Here is an 18,341-nt window from a genome sequence, read left to right on the forward strand (position 1 = left end):
GCAAAACAGTTCCCAAATATTCTCCACACAGCTTCCCCTAATGTTAACATCTAATATAACCATAATATAATTATCAAAACCAAGAAATTAACATTGATATAATACTGGTAATTAAACTATAGCCCTTCCCACTGATGTCTTCATCTAGCCCAAGATCCAGTCCAGATCCCACATTGCATTTACCTGTTATTTCTCTTTCGTCTCCTCCAGACTATGATAGCTCCCCAGTCTTTTCTTGTCTTTCATGACTTAGACACTTTTGAACAATACTGGCCAGTTATTTTGTAGAATATCCCTCAATTGGGGTTTGATTAACTGGGTTATGCAGTAATATTACAGAAGTGATGCATCTTCAGTGCATCATATCAGAGGGTACGTGATGGTGATAAATCTTATTGGTGATGTCAACCTTGATCATTTGGTCAAGGTGCTCAATGTCAGATTTCCCCACTCTAAATCTGCCATTTCTGCCTTTGTAGTTAATAAATATCTTGGGCAAGACACTTTGCAGAGAATTTTTTTTTAAAACATATTGGCCCCAGAGATTCTGTTTGATTAGCTCTGGCAGAGGGTTCAAGCATCCTCAGTAATTCTGATGGTCAGACAAGGGTGGAGCTGTGGTATGGATCACACACCTAATCATTAGCCCTGAAACAAAGCATCCTCCTCACAGAACAGATAGTAATGAGAAAAAATTATGACATCTGTTAACACTGGTCTCTAGCTTTGGTAACCTAAGTGTGTTAGTTACCTAGTGCTACCTAACAAATTATCACAAATTTAGTAGCTTAAGCCAACCCACATTTGTTATCTCACAGTTTCTGTCAGTCCAGACACAGCTTAGCTGGGTCCTCTGGTTCGAGTCTCACAAGGCTACAGTCATGGTGTTGCCAAGAACAGTGGTTTCATCTGATCCTCAGCAAGAGAAGGAGCTGCTTCCAAGATCACATGGTTGTTGGCAGAATTCAATTCCTTGTGAATTGTTGGACTGAGGGCCGCCATTTCATGCTGGCTGTGGGCCAGAGGCTATCCTCAGTACCTTGTCACATGGGCATCTCCAAAGTCCAGCTCACAACACAGCAGCTTGCTTCAAATAAGGAGTCTGCTACCAATACAGAAGTTACACTCTTATGTAATATTATCATGCAAGTGACATCCTGTCACGTTTGCTGTATTCTGTTGGTTAGATGCAAGTCACAGTTCCCAGCCACATTCAAGGGGGAGAAATTACACAAGGGGGATTCCTCTTTCCAGACTTCCAGGAGGTAGAAGTCATTGCAGGCCATCTTAGAACCTACCCACCTCACCAGGGAAATAGATTTGAAAAGTAGGAAGGAGTCAGGAAGGCTAGTGCTGGAGCAGAGATCTGAGTGAGCCACAGATTCTGGATGTGCTTGTTGGGAGTTCTTGAACTCTAAATAGAAGTGCATCCTTTACCCACAAGTGCATTCTAAGTGCTTACCATGAACCAGGCCCTGTTCTTGGCATTGGGGATACATCAAACAGAAAGGGAAACTGATAATTGTCAATGAGCAAAAAGTAAATAGGGAAAGGGTATATAAAATAGTAGGAGCGTCGGGACTTCCCTGGTGGTCCAGTGGTTAAGATTCCGCACTTCCACTGCAGGGGGCGCAGGTTTGATCCCTGGTCAGGGAACTAAGATCCCACATGTCATGTGGCGCAGCCAGAAAACCCAAAAACTAACTAACTAAATAAATTAATTAAATAGTAGGAGTGTTACAGAGCCCACGCTCACTCTGCTCACTGCAGGACAGGCCAGTAAATCAGGAGATGAATTGTTCTGGCAAGGAATAACGACTTTAATTGGAAAGCTAGCAGACCAAGAAGATGGCAGACTAGAGTCTCAAAATACCATCTTCCCTCAGTCCAAATTCGGTCTCCTTTTATACAGAGGAGGGGGAGGGGGAGAGGCCCACTGCGGTGCTGACCAGTGGCTGAGCGGAACTGCTATAGGTCGTGCCTGTGCCTCCCCTATTACAGGAGGGGAGTGAAATTTTAGATACAGTAGCTAAGAAAGGCCTCCAAAGTGACCTCTGCATAGAGACCTGAAAGAAATGAGGGACCTAATAATGCACGTGTCCAAAAACAAAAAAACTATTCCGGGCAGAGGGAACAGCAAATGCAAAGACCCTAAAATAGGCAGTGTGCCTGGAATGTTGGAGACCAGCAAGGAAGGTGTACTCTCTATTGCCGAAAAACAAACTACCCCCAAAATTTACTGACTTAAACCAACAATAAACACTGTCTCACATAGTGACTATGGGTCAGGTTGGAAGCGCCATTGGAGCTGCACTCCCCCTTACTGCAGCTTCTTTCCCCTTGCCCTGCCCTTTCCAAAACCTTTGTCCACCCAGGGCCTCTTTCCCAACCCCATCAAGCCAGAGCCCAAGTGCCTTTTGCACTTATTGGAAGGTACCCCCTTGCCATGGCCTCTTCTGTGTAGGGACCCAGAAGCAGAATGTAAGATGCCTGGCACCTCCTTCAAAATGGTGGCGCCCAGGATGCCCTACCTTAACGCTAATAAAAACTGGTTGCAGGGCGCTGCTATCTTTCTTATGAGCGACAACAGGTTGATTAAGAGGAGACGCTGGCTGTTGTATTGATGCAGAAGTGGCAGCGCCAGAGCTGGAGTCCCTGAAGAAAGGTTGGGAGCAGGTCGGTATCAGTCGCCTATCCTCCCTACAAGCAAAAACTGGGCCAGAAAAAGATTGGGGAATTGCCAGAAATATCCTTGATAATGGTTGCCCCCAGGGAGCCAATGGGCGCAGCTACCTGCTTCACCACCATAGACCCACCTGCAAAGACTGTACACAAATGTCTATAGCAGCTTTATTTGTTATAGCCCAAAACAGGAAATAATCCAATGTCCATCAATAGATGAATGAATAAACAAAGTATGGTATACAATGGAATGCTACTCAGCAATAAAAAGGAATAACTATTCATACAACAATATGGATGTCTCAAACTAATTATGCTGAGTGAAAGAAGCCAGATTTTTTTTTTTTTCCTCCGCAGGGCGCAGCTTGCAGGATCTTAGTTCCCTGACCAGGGATCGAACCTTTGCCCCCAGCAGTGGAAGTGATGAGTCTTAACCACTGGACGGCCAGGGAAGTCCCAAAAAGCATACATTCTGTATGATTCCGTTTATATGAAACTCTATATAGAAAGCAGATCAGTGGTTGTTTGGGGGATGGAGTTTTGCCCGGTGTGGGAGGGAGAGTTACAAAGTAGCACAGGTAACCTTTTGGGGTGATGGGTATGATCAAACATTGGTTGTGATGGTTATACGTGTGTATGTATATGTTGAAACTTATTACACTGTACACTTTAAATATATGCAGTTTATTGTATGTCAATAACATCTCAGTAAGTAACAGGGTAAGAAATAAATCTTTAAAACAATTATTTTACAATGAAATAAACAATTGTTATTTTAATATTTTATTTTAATTTTTAATATCTATATATTTGAATATTCGAAAGTATCCATGCATTTTACATACCTTAATTTGTGTAAAAAACCTGATCTTCAAAAAAAGTCCTATCACACATGTGAAGCATTAATGTGAAAATCGTCCCCCTGAATTTATTTAAAAACCATGTCTGCTTTCAAACTCTAAGTATAACCTATTACTGGCATATTTTAATAGTCTGAGAGGCTTTTTCATCAGGAGCCATCCTGATGTGGGACTTCAGATGCACTGTGTTTTCAGATATGTCTGGTAGGTGGGAAGGAGAGAGTTGGGGCAGGACCAGTTACATAATTTGTGGACCTAGGGCAAAATGAAAACGTGGGGCTTCTTGTTCAAAAATTACCACAAATTTCAAGACAGCAACAGCAGAGTGTTAAACCAAGTGTGGGACCTTCTGAGTGTGGGGCTGTCTGCAGCTATACAGGTTGCATGCCCATGAAGCCAGCCCTGGGTAGAGGGGAGTGTCCTGGGTAATCTGTTAAGACCTGAGTGAGTTGCCTTGCCATGGCAGTCACTGTGCGTGTTGATGCTTAAAATTCCCTGGGTCTCTTAGTGCAGGAGTAATGGAAGTGGAGGTCCTCCATTGGAAGTCAGTAAAAATGTCTTACACAAGAGTCAGTTCCTCAGAAGTTACCCCAAGATCATCCCGTTTGTAACCTCCTTCACGTTCTCTTCCTCTGTTACCCCTCTAACTTTGTATTATGAAAACTTTCAAATATACAGAAAAGTTGGAAGAATTGTCGAGTGAACACTCATATACCACCATTAGCATTTTACCCTATTTGCTTTTTTATCTTTCCATCTATCCATTCATCAGTCCCTCTCAATTTTTCATTCATTTCCAAGTAAGCTGAAGAAATCGGAATATTTTATAAGTGTACATTTGCTGAATTTAAACAAATGCATGCACTTGTATAACCTAAACCCTTCTGTAAAGCCCTTTTAATCTCAAGAAACTTTTACCTCCTGGTTCTTTATTCACCTTCTCTGTCCTTTCTCCTCAAAACCTTGTTTCCTCTTCTTTCTAACAGACTTTGCAAATCTGTTAAACCCAGAACCAGAAGGAACTCAACAGCTAATCCCCCTTTCTCCCTAGGAAGTGTTAATCATCTCTGAAACAGCAGATTTAGTGCTTTAGAGCTTGGTGAAGAGCCAGACAGTATTTTCAGCTTTGCAGGCCTGGCCTTACAGTCTGTCACAACTACTCAACTCTGCCCTTGTAGTGTAAAACCAACCACAGACATTACATAAACAAATGAGCATGGCTGTGTTCTAATAACCTTATTTACAGACACTGAAATTTGTGTTTCATGTAATTTTCACATATCACAAAATATTTATTCTTTTTGATTTTATCTTAACTACTTAAAATTATGAAATCTTGGGCTTCTCTGGCCGTGCAGTGGTTAAGACTCTGCACTTCCACTGCAGGGGGCATGGGTTCAGTCTCTGGTCAGGGAACTAAGATCCCACATGCCGCCAGTGCGGCCAAAAAAGTAAATAAATAAAATAAAATTATGAAATCTATTCTTAGCCATAAAAAACAAAGGGATTTCCCTGATGGTCCGGTGGTTAAGACCCCATGCTCCCAATGCCGGGGGCCCGGGGTTGATCCCTGGTCAGGGAACTAGATCCTGCATGCCACAACTAAAGATCCCGTGTGCCACAACTAAAGATCCTGTGTGCCACAACTAAGAACTGGCATAGCCAAGTAAATAAATAATATTAAAACAAAACAAAACCAAGCAGCAGGCTGATTTAGTCTGTGGGCTGTAATTTATTAATTCCTGCTTTAGAACCTCACTTCTCCTAAGGTGTCCTCAGACTAGCCCTATGGCAGCTTATTTGAAAGAGATTCTCTGGTCCCACCCCAGACCTCCTGAATCAGAACCTGTATTTTCACTGATTCCTGGATGATTCTTGTTCACATGAAAATTTGAGAAGCACTACCCCATAGCTTGGGTTTGGAGACCAGAATGCCAGAGGTTGAATTCATCCACTCTTACTGGATGAGTGACTGATGGTAAGTTACCATAATTGCAGGTTTAAAAATAGAATTCTACTTATTAGTAATTATGAGACAAATTAACAATTACTGATACAGATTGTGCACCTAAAAAATTGTGAAGGAAAAAACCCTAGCACAATATGGGAAAATGAAAGAGTTGTGAAATGAATGTTATATCTGATTGTTCACTTTACGTGTGGAATAAACTCTTAGAAGATATATACTGGCAAAAACTCCTAAATATTTATATGCTTTAAAGAGACAAACAAACCTGATCTTACTAACAATTTAAAATATTATAGTGGTACAATTTGTTTTTAATGTGATATTGAATAGAGATAAAGTATAGTGAATACTGAGGTGTGCCACCCATCTCTCTCCCTTTCAGGGCCAAAGCACCCATCCCCCTAGCTGCTGGGATTGTTGGCCGCTGACAACTCACAGCTGAGTCCCTCTTCAGCCATTGCAAAGGTACAAACACCCCACCTCCTTGCCATTTTTCGGGAAATCACTGACAGCCATCTTAGTTTTACACCACACCTGAATATCCATTTGATGTCAAGGAACCCAGGATCCGACACAGATCAACAGGATATAGAAAGGACATCAGCAAAAGCAATACTACTGCAGTAGTGAAGACGCTCTTGTCTGAAAGCTAAAGAAACCAACTCTGGCTACCTTCAGCAGAAAAGGCAGTTAACCAGAATACTAGGGTAAGGAGTGGGTTGAAGAAAACCCTGGACAACAAGAATTATCTAATAATCAGCTAGGGCTGTTTGGGGAATGCTTGAACCTTCTATATTGTGGCAGCTCCCAGGCTAGGCATGTCTCCCTTCCAGATTTCAGACTGCCAGGAGAGGGAAGGTGACTGGCTGAACTTGGGGTGAGGGCAGCTCTGGCAGGGTCGGGAAGTAGGGGAAAGGGGAGGTGGTGGACAAGACGTAGTCAAGACTACTTATAGGGTGACCAACTGTCCTGGTTTTCCCAGGACTATCCCGGTTTTAGCACTGAAACACCTGCTTCCCGGGAAACCCCTCCTCAGGACATGCAAAGGTCCCAGTTTTTGCAATGGGTGCAAAGGTTGTGGGTAAAGTAGAAAACTGATAGGGTGGCCCCCAAAATAGGAACTGCTGAAAGCAACAGATTTTAGTGTCAAATGATACAGCAGAGGTTTTTTTGCCTTCCATACTGCCCCTGACTGCTGATGTTGATAACCATGATTGGTAGTTCACAATAAGGAATCATTCATTGTTGCATTGCTCTGAGTAACGCAACTTAAGTGTATTGTAATTAGGAGCCGTAACTGTCTTGGCCTGTGCCTGTGGATTAACTCATGCTTTGTATCAAGTAGTGCTAGTTTTAACTTCTGACATTGTGAATACTGTGATAATGTTTTCTAAGATTTTAGATAATGAAAAGAATGGCTACGATACCAACACCAGCATAACCCAGACCAAAAAAAGGCTAAGTGAATGTGTTCTTTTTTTTTTTTTTTTTTGCGGTACGTGGGCCTCTCACTGCCGTGGCCTCTCCCATTGCAGAGCACAGGCTCTGGACGCGCAGGCTCAGCGGCCACGGCTCACGGGCCCAGCCGCTCCGCGGCAGGCAGGATCCTCCTGGACCGGGGCACGAACCCGCGTCCCCTGCATTGGCAGGCAGACTCTTAACCACTGCGCCACCAGGGAAGCCCGAATGTGTTCTTTTAATGACAAATGGAAGGACACATGGATTAGGGAGATAAATAACCAAAACAGAGACTACTGAACAATATGGAGAAAATTCAGGATTGAGTATTCGGGAGAAAGGTATGTAAAAGTACACACGGTGGCAATCTCACAAGTCTGGGAAAAGACAGGTAAGTACTTTTAACTTTGTCAAGGTTTTTCAGCTCCCCCAAAGACACCAATAAAAATAGTGGTGGTGAATTGGCTTAGGTATACCAAACACACATCATCATCATTCCTTTGACTGCTCTGTGAAACCAGGTACAGTTCAGGTGCAGTTAATTTTCCGAACTCAGAGCTTGCAGCTAAAACGTCCCGTGGGCAAGCTAAAGGGGAAATTTTGACAAGATATGTTGGTCCCGTACAGTCTAAAGCCTATTTTGTCAGATCTTGCCAGCCATCATGATCAGCTTTCTACAGTTTATCAAGTGGTGTGTGGAGTCATGGTAACAAAAATTTCCCCCTAGTTCTTAGGTACTCGAAAAATGGAGTTTCAAATCATCTTCTTGATTTCTATGAAGATTTTAATGAAACCACACCCACACAAACATAAAACGAAAGGGTGTTGATATCTTGTTCAATTAATAACTAGATTTTGTTCATCTATCTGCACATTTGGCAGACAATGTAGATGTAATTTTTGTAAATTCCATTCAGTCCCTAAACTTTTCACCGAAGAAAATAAGAAGATATTAGGGACTTCCCTGGCGGTCCAGTGGTTAAGAGTTCACCTTCCAATGCAGGTGGTGTGGGTTTGATCCCTGGTCGGGGAGCTAAGATCCCACATGCCTCGTGGCCAAAAAACCAAAACGGAAAATAGAAGCAATATTGTAACAAAGTCAATAAAGGCTTTAAAAATGGTCCACATCAAAAAATCTTTATAAAAAAAGGAAATTAAAAGATTTCATCTGCAACACTGCAAAAAAAGGGGATGTGATTTGCTTATCTGAATACTGAGGCTTTCATAATGAAAGGTTTTGGTTATTTCTCGATTTCTTCAAAACATGCAGAAGCACTTGGTAAGATTTTAAGCTTTAAAGAAATGGACAGAGATGGCCTCCTTAGACATATGTGTACCAGATTGCTATTGATGCTAGCCATAGAAAAGATGTTAAACTGTCTTACTGTAAAATTATATTTTCCAAGTGTGGAACAAGCATGTCCTTCTCTAATTTGGAGAATGAGGATGAGAATGGAGAAAATGATTATAGTAAAACAAAAGATAAATGCTGTTTCTCCAGAATTGTTTGATGATCTGGTTACATAGAACTTTCTCAATTTCTTGGCTGAAACTGTTAACTTCAACTTCACAAGTTCAAATTACCTTTCTCATTTTCCCTGAGAGGGGTTAACTTAAAGTGACATTCAAACACTGAAGTGCTTAAAAATTGTGGACATTTTAGACATGGATAGCCTCTGATGAATTTATAGATCCAAGACCCAGCAAACAGCTGCTTTACTAACATAAGCCTTTTAGATACAAAGTGGATAGACATTTTTAGAGAGCTGGAAATGAATTCATCCAAATCTAAAAACCTGCTGTTGCTAGTAGATAAAATCATTAAGTATCCCACGCTCATATGCTTTTGTTTAGAAGATATTTGGCTTGCTGTCATCAAATTGGGGTGACACCAGGAACTAGCATAACGTGGGCTTGATAGGAGCAGAGATCCAAGTCAAAGTGAATTTTGTATGTAGTCAGTTTTACCACTACTGTTCGTACAAGAAAAGAAGTATGTCTTGAAGGCCACAGGCAGTTCAGAGAAATATTGACAAAGAAAACAGAGTAAAAACATCCCACTATATCATGAGACAGAAATATTTCCTTTTTAAAATTAAATATAGGTATTATCTTTTTCATTAGGTCTATTGCATTTATGTTCTCCTTTTAAAGTCTTAAACTTGGGGCTTCCCTGGTGGCGCAGTGGTTGAGAGTCCGCCTGCTGATGCAGGGGACACGGGTTCGTGCCCCGCTCTGGGAAGATCCCACATGCCGCGGAGGGGCTGGGCGCGTGAGCCATGGCCGCTTAGCCTGCACGTCCAGAGCCTGTGCTCCGCAACGGGATTATATACTGTAGACTATACATTAACATAGCCCACAGATTTTAAATATCCAATGGAGAGTTTTTAAAAAGTTAAACTGTTGTATCAGAGGAAAAAAAGAAACATAAAATATTGGGGTTTCTTCCTTGCATGAAGTATGTTTAATTTGTTCTACTATTAATTACTACTAATTATCACAATTAACTGATTCTAGTGTTTTACTCAGACCATTGCATGATTTGTCCCTGCACCCCTCACCCTATCTCTCTCCATCCCTTTATACTGTCTTTTCATTAGAGCACTCACCTGTGTTTTAAATGTTTAACGTTGTCTATTGCTCAACTAGAACATAAGCTATTGAGACCCATCTGTCCTGTTCACTGCTGTGTGCCCCGATTCTAGAAGTGTCCAGCACTCAGCAGGAACTCAGGCAGTATTTCCTGAATGAATTAAGTGATGTGCACAAGGCCACATTCTGAGCCACAGGAGAAGCCAAGAGTTAACAAGCTCAAGCTCTAGTCCTTTTTCTTGGTATAAATAGGTGTCATGAATCATGCACTCATTTTGTACTCAGAGGAGGTAAGATTTAGTTGTAAAGGGTAGAATAAAATGAGATACAGTTGGGATTTAAAAAGAGCTGCTTACAAGCTCTGGGATCCCAGGGCAGGCCTCAGTTCTTTTTTGGTTTGTTTTTTTTTTTTTTTTTTGCGGTACACGGGCCTCTCACTGTTGTGGTCTCTCCCGTTGCGGAGCACAGGCTCCAGACGCACAGGCTCAGCAGCCATGGCTCACGGGCCCAGCCGCTCCGCGGCATGTGGGATCTTCCCGGACCAGGGCACGAACCCGTGTCCCCTGCATCGGCAGGCGGACTCTCAATCACTGCGCCACCAGGGAAGCCCAGGCCTCAGTTTTATGGCATGTAAAATGGGGACAATAGACGCCTCCAGAACTGGAGCCCCAGGATGTAACATGGAAGCATCAACCCCTGTCTTATTTATTTATTTATATATTTTTTAAAATTTTTGTTTTTTTATTTTTATTTTTTGGCTGCATTGGGTCTTCATTGCTGCACGTGGGCTTTCTCTAGTTGCTGTGAGCGGGGACTACTCTTCATTGTGGTGCGTGGGCTTCTCATTGCAGTGGCTTCTCTTGTTGCAGAGCACAGGCTTTAGGTGCACGGGCCTCAGCAGTTGTGGCATGTGGGCTCAGTAGTTGTGGCTCACAGGCTCCCGGGCTTAGTTGCTCTGTGGTATGTGGGATCTTCCTGGACCAGGGCTCGAACCAGTGTCCCCTGCATTGGCAGGTGGATTCTTAGCCACTGCGCCACCAGGGAAGCCCTCTTCTTTTCTAATATATATATTCAATGCTATAAATTTCCTTCTAAGATCTGCTTTCACTGTATCCCACAAATTTTGATAAGCTGTATTTTCATTTTTATTTAAGATATTTTAATATTTCTGAGATTTCTTTGACTTGTGTGATATTTAGAAGTGTGTTGTTTAATCTCCAGGTATTTTGGGGTTTTTCAGCTATCTTTCTGTTGTTAATTTCTAGTTCAGTTCCACTGCGGTGTGAGAGCATACATTTTATGGTTTCTATTTTTTTTTCTTTAATTTTATTTATTTATTTTTGGCTGCGTTGGATTTTCATCGCTGCGCGCGGGCTTTCTCTAGTTGCGGCGAGCGGGGGCTGCTCTTCGTTGCGGTGCAAGGGCTTCTCATCGCGGTGGCCTCTCTAGCTGCAGAGCACTGGCTCTAGGCGCGCGGGCTTCAGGAGTTGTGGCTCGCGGGCTCTAGAGCGCAGGCTCATTAGCTGTGGCGCACGGGCTTAGTTGCTCCGCGGCACGTGGGATCTTCCCTGACCAGGGCTCGAACCCGCGTCCCCTGCATTGGCAGGCGGATTCTCAGCCACTGCGCCACCAGGGAAGCCCTGGTTTCTATTTTTTTAAGTTTGTTAAGGTATGTTTTAAGGCCACAGATGCTTGCTGTGTTTATCTTGGTGAGTGTTCCTTGTAAAATTGAGAAGAATGTGTATTCTACTGTTGTTGGAAGAAGTAGTCTATCGGTGTCAATTATATCCAGTTGATTGATGGGGCTAGAAGTCAACTGTGTCCTTACTGATTTTCCATTATTAAAAAAAGGGTGTTGAAGGAATCCAATTATAATAGTGGTTTTATTTATTTCTCCTTGTAGTTCTAAAAGTTTTTCCCTCACATATTTGGATGGTCCATTGTTAGGTACATATAAAGATTACTACTGTTTTGTTACACCTGTATCATTATGTAATGGCCCTCTTTATCCCTGATAATTTTCCCTGATCTGAAGTCAGCTTCCTCTAAAATTACTACGGCTGCTCCAGCTTTTTTTTTTTTTTTTTTTTTTAATACATGGTCTTCTCAGTCCCTCCCCTCCCCCGACTCAATTTTGAATGAAGACGTGGATTTTGAAAGCTAACACCTTGTACTCTTACTTGGCGTCACTTTGATATTGTTTTGTTTTTGTTTATTTTGCGGTACGCGGGCCTCTCACTGCTGTGGCCTCTCCCGTTGCGGAGCACAGGCTCCGGACGCGCAGGCTCAGCGGCCATGGCTCACGGGCCCAGCCACTCCGCAGCATGTGGGATCCCCCCGGACCGGGGCACGGACCTGCGTCCCCTGCATTGGCAGGTAGACTCTCAACCACTGCGCCACTGGGGAAGCCCCCAGCTTTCTTTTGATTAGTGTTAGCATGCTATACTTTTCTGTATTTTTTTTTTAAATCAGGGTTGAAACCTTGCTTCCTTCCTGCTAGGAGGTGCCATGTCATTTATTGAAACAAAACAAAAACAAAACAAGACAGAGCAAACACATTTCTTAATAAGTGCAGTTTGTTAAAGTCCTGTTAAAACATATGGGTCAAGGGGAAGTAAAAATAATCAGAGGATCACTGTAGGAAAAACCTTTAGGTCTGGCACCTGGGAGACCTCTGGAGAGGAGGCAGTGAGAAACTTCATGTTCTGAAAGGAAGGAGCCCCCCAACTCCCTTCTTCCCTCTCACCCGATTAATCCCACCAGAAACCACCAAGATGCCTGGAATAAAAGGTTTCAAGTTCAATAGTCACACTCTCTCCAAATACAAAAGGCAGGTACAATTCAACTCAACACAGAAGGTTGTGTGCAAAGTTACGGGAAACTGAGACATTGTATAAAAAGTTAGGTTAAAGATGATTCTCTGGTTTTGTTTTGTGTGTGTTTTGTTTTGAGGGTGTGGCTCTTCCTCCATCACCTGAACTCAGCAAAGAAATGGTTATCCTGATGAAATATCAACAGCTCACCCACAGTAAAAAGGGACAAATTCTAAAAATTAAAAAAAAAAGCATAATTACCAAAAAAAATCTGTCACTTCTTCCTCCTGCTGCATTTTGCTTTTTTAAACTTGTGTGTTTTTAAGTTTTTGATTTTTTTTTAAATCCTGAAAAGTAGACAGTAAAACAGCTCCTGGAAGAATTTACAACCAACTGCATGAGAATCTGGGAAGCTGAGGGGCTGGAGCAGGGCTGGGACCAGAGGACAGGAAGGGGCCCTCCCCACAGTCCTGTAGCCTCACTGTACAACCAAGGGAAGGGGCGTCTTTAGTCTAAAAGGAGGAAGGGAGGAAGAGGGAGAGGAGTGGGGTGGGGGGACAAACAAAATAAAAGGTCTGGGCTTCCCTGGTGGCGCAGTGGTTGAGAGTCCGCCTGCCGATGCAGGGGACACGGGTTCGTGCCCCGGTCTGGGAAGATCCCACATGCCGCGGAGCAGCTAGGCCCGTGAGCCATGGCCGCTGAGCCTGCGCGTCCAGAGCCTGTGCTCCGCAAAGGGAGAGGCCACAGCAGTGAGAGGCCCGCATACTGCAAAAAAATAAAAAATAAAAGGTCATTGTTGCCTGTTTGAATCCAGAGGAAAATGCCGGCCCTGTGTGGGGTAAGAGCCCCTTGGAGGGGAGGCAGCCCTGGGAGGACCCGTCCCCCAGCACCACATGACCCGGTGGGGTGGACAAGGGGGGCCAAGGTGGGCGCTGGTGGAGGAAGCCGGCAGGGGCCTCCAGGACACACTGGCTACTGTGTGCTTGTGCTCCCCTGTGTGTTCCCGGAGTAGCTCCCGTAGTCACAGTTACCGTAGTATGGCGGCCACTGGCCCTGGTTCTGATTGTACTGGTTCCACTCCTGGGCATACTGTTGGTACTGGTTATAGCTGGGCTGAGGGTAGGTCTGTGCGGTGGGGGGCGGCGGAGGGGTGTAAGGGGCTGGGTTGTAGCCACCGTAGCTCCCATAGGTGTAGGCAGGTGGTGGCGGAGGTGGAGATGGTGGAGCTGTGTAGCCCTGGCTGTAAGCTCCCTGGTTGTAGGGATGTGGCTGGCTGTAACTCGGCTGTGGAGGGCTGTAGCTGTTGACAGTAGGAGTGCTGGTATTGGTGCTCGAGCCAGGGATGTTGCTGTTCTTAGCATAGCTGCCAGCACCTGGAGGGTTCCGAACAGGGCTGTAGCTGGGTGGCGGCGGTGGCTGTGGTGGCGGTGGCTGCTGTGGTGGTGGCTGTTGCTGGGGAGCCCTGTTGTAGCTGCCTCGGGTATTGGAGTTGTTGTTATCCCAGCTGTTGTTACCCCAGCGGTTCTGGTTGTAGCCACCACCTCCACTGTGGTTGAAACCTCCTCGGTAGCTGCCTCTTCTGCTGCCTCCTCCCCGATTCTGGAAGCCTCCTCGGTTGCCCCTGGGGGGACCTCGGGTGTCATAGCGCTGGAAACGGCCGCCACTCCCACAGCCCCGGAAGCTACCACCGCCTTTGTTGTCAAAGCGCTTTTCAGGGTGTGGCCCAGACTTGCGGCCTTCCTCATTGTATTGCCTCACCAGCTTGTCTGCTTCCTCTCGCTGCAGCTCAATGAACAGCACCTCGTCCAGGAAGTCCCCAACACCTGGCAACATGAAGTTGGCTTTCATTTCTAAGACCGCGTGATATGGGACATCCTTCGCTTCTTCGTCGTTTCGCTTTATCGTTCGGTCTTTTAGGTCCTCATCAGTGGGACAAATAGCAATAGCTTTGCGCTGGAAGCCTTCAAATGGTCTCATTTTTCATCTCTGGGCTGACCCATAAACATTTGTCTGATCTAGGATATAGCTGCGTTTCTTTCGGGCAGTGATCTGCATGAGGCGGTTGAGGCGCTGGGTGGCCTGCTGGATCAGGACGTCTCAGCGGCTGGCGTAGTTCCTCTGACGGCGTAGGCCCATCGCTTGCATCTTATCCATGATGGCATTGGTACCCAGGATGTTGTACTTCTTGGAGGGGTTGGAGGCTGCATGTTTGATGGCCCATGTGGTCTTACTGGTGGCAGGCAGGCCCACCATCATCAGAATCTCACACTCTGCCTTGCTCTTTGGTCCGACAGTGCCCCGGATTCGCTCACTCAGGGGAAGGTGCTGGATGAAGGTGTAGCCTGAGAGGACGTAACAGTAGGGCTCTGCCCTCTGCCTGAAGTTGAACTCCACTGCACAATTCTTCACCAGGACATGAGGGTAGAGGGCCTGACCCCCTAAGGCTCTCTTCTGGATTCGGAAGGCAGTGCCCATCCACTTCCCATTTTTGGTGAAGGAAAGTTCCACATCATTTCCACATTCAAAGTCCTCAAAGCAGCCAATCACATCATTCTCTGCAAACTTGTCTCCGTAGTTTTCAAACCAGCTGTTGATGGACTTCTTCCCAGTGCCTCCATAGCCATAGGAGAAAGGCTCTTTGCCTAGCTGAGTGCTGCAGGAGTCCAGGGACCAAACAATACAGACAACGTGTGGGTCGGGCTCTGTAGATGGAAGGTGCTTCACAGAGACTTCCTCATTGATCTTTATCTCAAAGCACACACGGCCCCTTCTGACCCCATAGCTGGCACGGGCTGCTGACCACAGGTACGCAAAACCTTCAGTTGTGAGTGGGCAGCCACTACTCCGGTCTCAGGCCATCTTGAAGTGGAGGTCGCAGTTATATGTGTCGATGGCAGCAAGGGTGTTGTCAAAGTCATCTTCATCCTCTTCAGCGGGAGGCTGAGGAAAGTGGCCCCTCCTATCCTCCTGGTGCTCGAAATACCCCCGTCCCCGGTTTTCTTGATAAGTCCTCTTGCGACTCTGGAACTGCTGTCTGTCTGGTTTGGGTTGAGATGATTCGGGCGGGAGGAAGCTGGTGGGTGCTTCTTGCTTCATCTCTGTCTTCACTTCTACTGGGCGATAGGCCTGCTGCTGCTGGTCCATTTCCAGTGTTCTCCTCTCGTAGCCTGACTCGTTCTCTTTCTTGGTGACCTGCATCTCATAGAATTGGTTCTGCATGATAATATTGTCCATGACATCGCCTCTTTGTTGTGCCCGGGTTGCCCCAGTTCGTCGTCGGCCTTGAGCTCCCGCTCGTCGTCGGGCTCCTCGGCCTCCAGCGCCGCCTGCAGCCGCTCAGCAAGCTCGGCCTTGAGGCCACGAGTGTCTAGGCCGCGGCGCTGCAGCTCCTCGCGAAGTTCGTTCACCTTCAGTCGGCGTACATCCATGGCCCGGGCCCCCGGGGCGGCCCCCAAGCCGAGCCCGGCCTCCCAGGGCTCAGTCGCCCTTAAACCTTTCCTGTCAGGAGGCAAAGGAGGAAAGGGGAGGCCCCCACTCCACTCTCTATTTTTTAAATTTTATTTTTTATTTTTGGCTATGTTGGGTCTTTGTTGCTGTGTGTGGGCTTTCTCTGGCTGTGGCGAGTGGGGGCTACTCTTTGTTGCGGTGTGCAGGTTTCTCATTGCAGTGGCTTCTCTTGTTGCGGAGCATGGGCTCTAGGCGCCTGGGCTTCAGTAGTTGTGGCACGTGGGCTCAGTAGTTGTGGCACGTGAGCTCTAGAGTGCAGGCTCAGTAGCTGTGATGCACGGGCTTAGTTGCTCTGTGGCATGTGGGATCTTCCCAGGCCAGGGCTTGAACACGTGTCCTGCATTGGCAGGCAGATTCTTAACCACTGTGCCACCAGGGAAGCCCCACTTTTCTCTATTTTTGATTTTATCTTTGATATGTAAAGTGGTTATTGATATAATTGGATTAATACCTATCATATTTGTTACTGTTTTCTATTAATTGTCTCTGTTGTTGTTTTGTTTGTTTTTGTTTAAACCTAGACTTCATGTGCTGGGTAAAAGGAACACTGGTAAGACCTTTAGTGATGTGGTGATAAGGTGTAGGGGGAGGGTTTATGTTCTATAGTCCTGTGATTAAGCTTCAGTCTTGGTGAAACTGCCACTGGACTGTGAACTTTGCCAGTGCCTCTCAGTCTACCTCCCTCCCTCTGGTGGGACAGGATGGCTAGAGTGGGCTGGAGCTGAGCATTTCTTTTCCCTCAGGTTGGTTAGACACTAATGAAACCTCAGTAGGTTATAGGCTCTGGTACAATAGTTTCTCTTTGCGGCATGCCTTATTAAGAACAGAATGCTTTGAGAATGTTTCAAAATAGCGACTTTCCCCCTCTCTCTGCCAGAAACACAATGGAGATTTTTCTCCAGTCTTAGTGAGGACTTAGTGAGGACTTGATTGGGCTCCTGGAGGTAAAGCTCATAAAAGTGCAGGGACTTCTTAAAGACTCGGACCCCCTTGGAGCATTTAACTCTCAGATTTGTCCACACTGAACCTCCTGCAATTTTTCCATTACAGTTTAGGTTTTCCATCTCCTGTACTGGTTCCCACAGAGGTTTCTGCTAATGTGCCTATGCTCTGGTAAGTTGTGATTCTCTGTATCCACCTGTCTGTGGGCAGCAGTTTACCCTGTGACCTTAACTCTCTGATGGATCTATGGAAGAGTTGATTTTCAGTTCATTCTGCTTTTTACTTGTTGTTATAATGGATTGATGACTCCCAAGCTCATTATGGACTAGAAACTGGAAGTCTTATCTCTAGTTGATTTTTTGTAGTGACACGTTTTGATTCCCTCCTCATTTCCTTTTTTGTGTATTCTATAAATATTTTCTTTTTGGTTACCAGAGGGATTACATATAACATCCTAAAGTTACAACAATCTATTTAAAATTGATACCAACTTCAATTGCATACTAAAGCTCTATTCCTTTACAGTTGGCTCCTTCTCTTTATGTTATTGATATCACAAACTGAATCTTTATATATTGTGTATACTTTAACCTAGATTTACAATTACTTTTATGCATGTTTTTTAAATCTTGTTTAAAAAATCCCCAAATTTTTCAAATCAAAATTACATTAATGCTGCTTTATATTTATCCATGTATTTACCTTTATCAGCGCTCTTAATACTTTTTTTTTTTTCTTTCTGCGGTACATGGGCCTCTCACCGCTGTGGCCTCTCCCACTGCGGAGCACAGGCTCCGGACGCGCAGGCTCAGCGGCCATGGCTCACGGACCCAGCCCCTCCGCGGCACGTGGGATCCTCCCGGACCGGGGCACGAACCCGTGTCCCCTGCATCGGCAGGCGGACTCCCAACCACTGCGCCACCAGGGAAGCCCGATCTTAATACTTTTGATGGCTTACAGTTGTGTCCGGCATCCTGCAGTGCCTGATATTAGGGAGATGGAAAATACTCCATCCCCAAATTCCTTGCTTACCTGTAATGATTTCTTTAATTTCATCCTTTGATTCATGATTTTAGCCAAAAAACAAAATAAAACCCCAAACAGTTCCCAAACATATACACTTCCCAAAAATGTTACGAGCGATTAGGAGCAAATAGGATAGGGCTTCCCTGGTGGCTCAGTGGTTAAGAATCTGCCTGCCAATGCAGGGGACATGGGTTTGACCCTGGTCCAGGAAGATCCCACATGCCGTGGAGCAACAAAGACCGTGCGCCACAACTACTGAAGCCCGTGCACCTGAAGCCCATGCTCCGCAACAAGAGAAGCCACTGCAATGAGAAGCCCGCATTCCGCAATGAAGAGTAGACCCCGCTCACTGCAACCAGAGAAAAAGCCCGCATGCAGCAAAAAAGGCCCAACACAGCCAAAAATAAAATAAAATTTTTAAAAAGTCTCGAAGGATAAAAACAAATCTGTAATAGTGATTATGAGGGAATTGGGAGTTATTGGCAATTTTTT

At 45.2% G+C, this 18,341-nt stretch overlaps 1 protein-coding gene across 1 annotated transcript; it reads right to left on the reverse strand.

Moving 5' to 3' along the window:
* Positions 1-13,346: 13,346 nt before the first annotated feature.
* On the reverse strand, positions 13,347-15,901 carry LOC309837419 (heterogeneous nuclear ribonucleoprotein U-like protein 1; the record flags this gene model as incomplete). Its single annotated transcript, XM_082677894.1, is given in 5 exon segments — positions 13,347-14,354; positions 14,358-14,471; positions 14,475-15,224; positions 15,228-15,616; positions 15,619-15,901. Coding segments are annotated over 5 exon segments (2,445 nt in total). The 5' UTR covers positions 15,803-15,901.
* Positions 15,902-18,341: the final 2,440 nt, after the last annotated feature.

This window comes from Grampus griseus, assembly GCF_964374135.1.
Source record: "Grampus griseus genome assembly, chromosome: 19".
In the NCBI taxonomy this organism is placed as follows: Eukaryota; Metazoa; Chordata; class Mammalia; order Artiodactyla; family Delphinidae; genus Grampus; species Grampus griseus.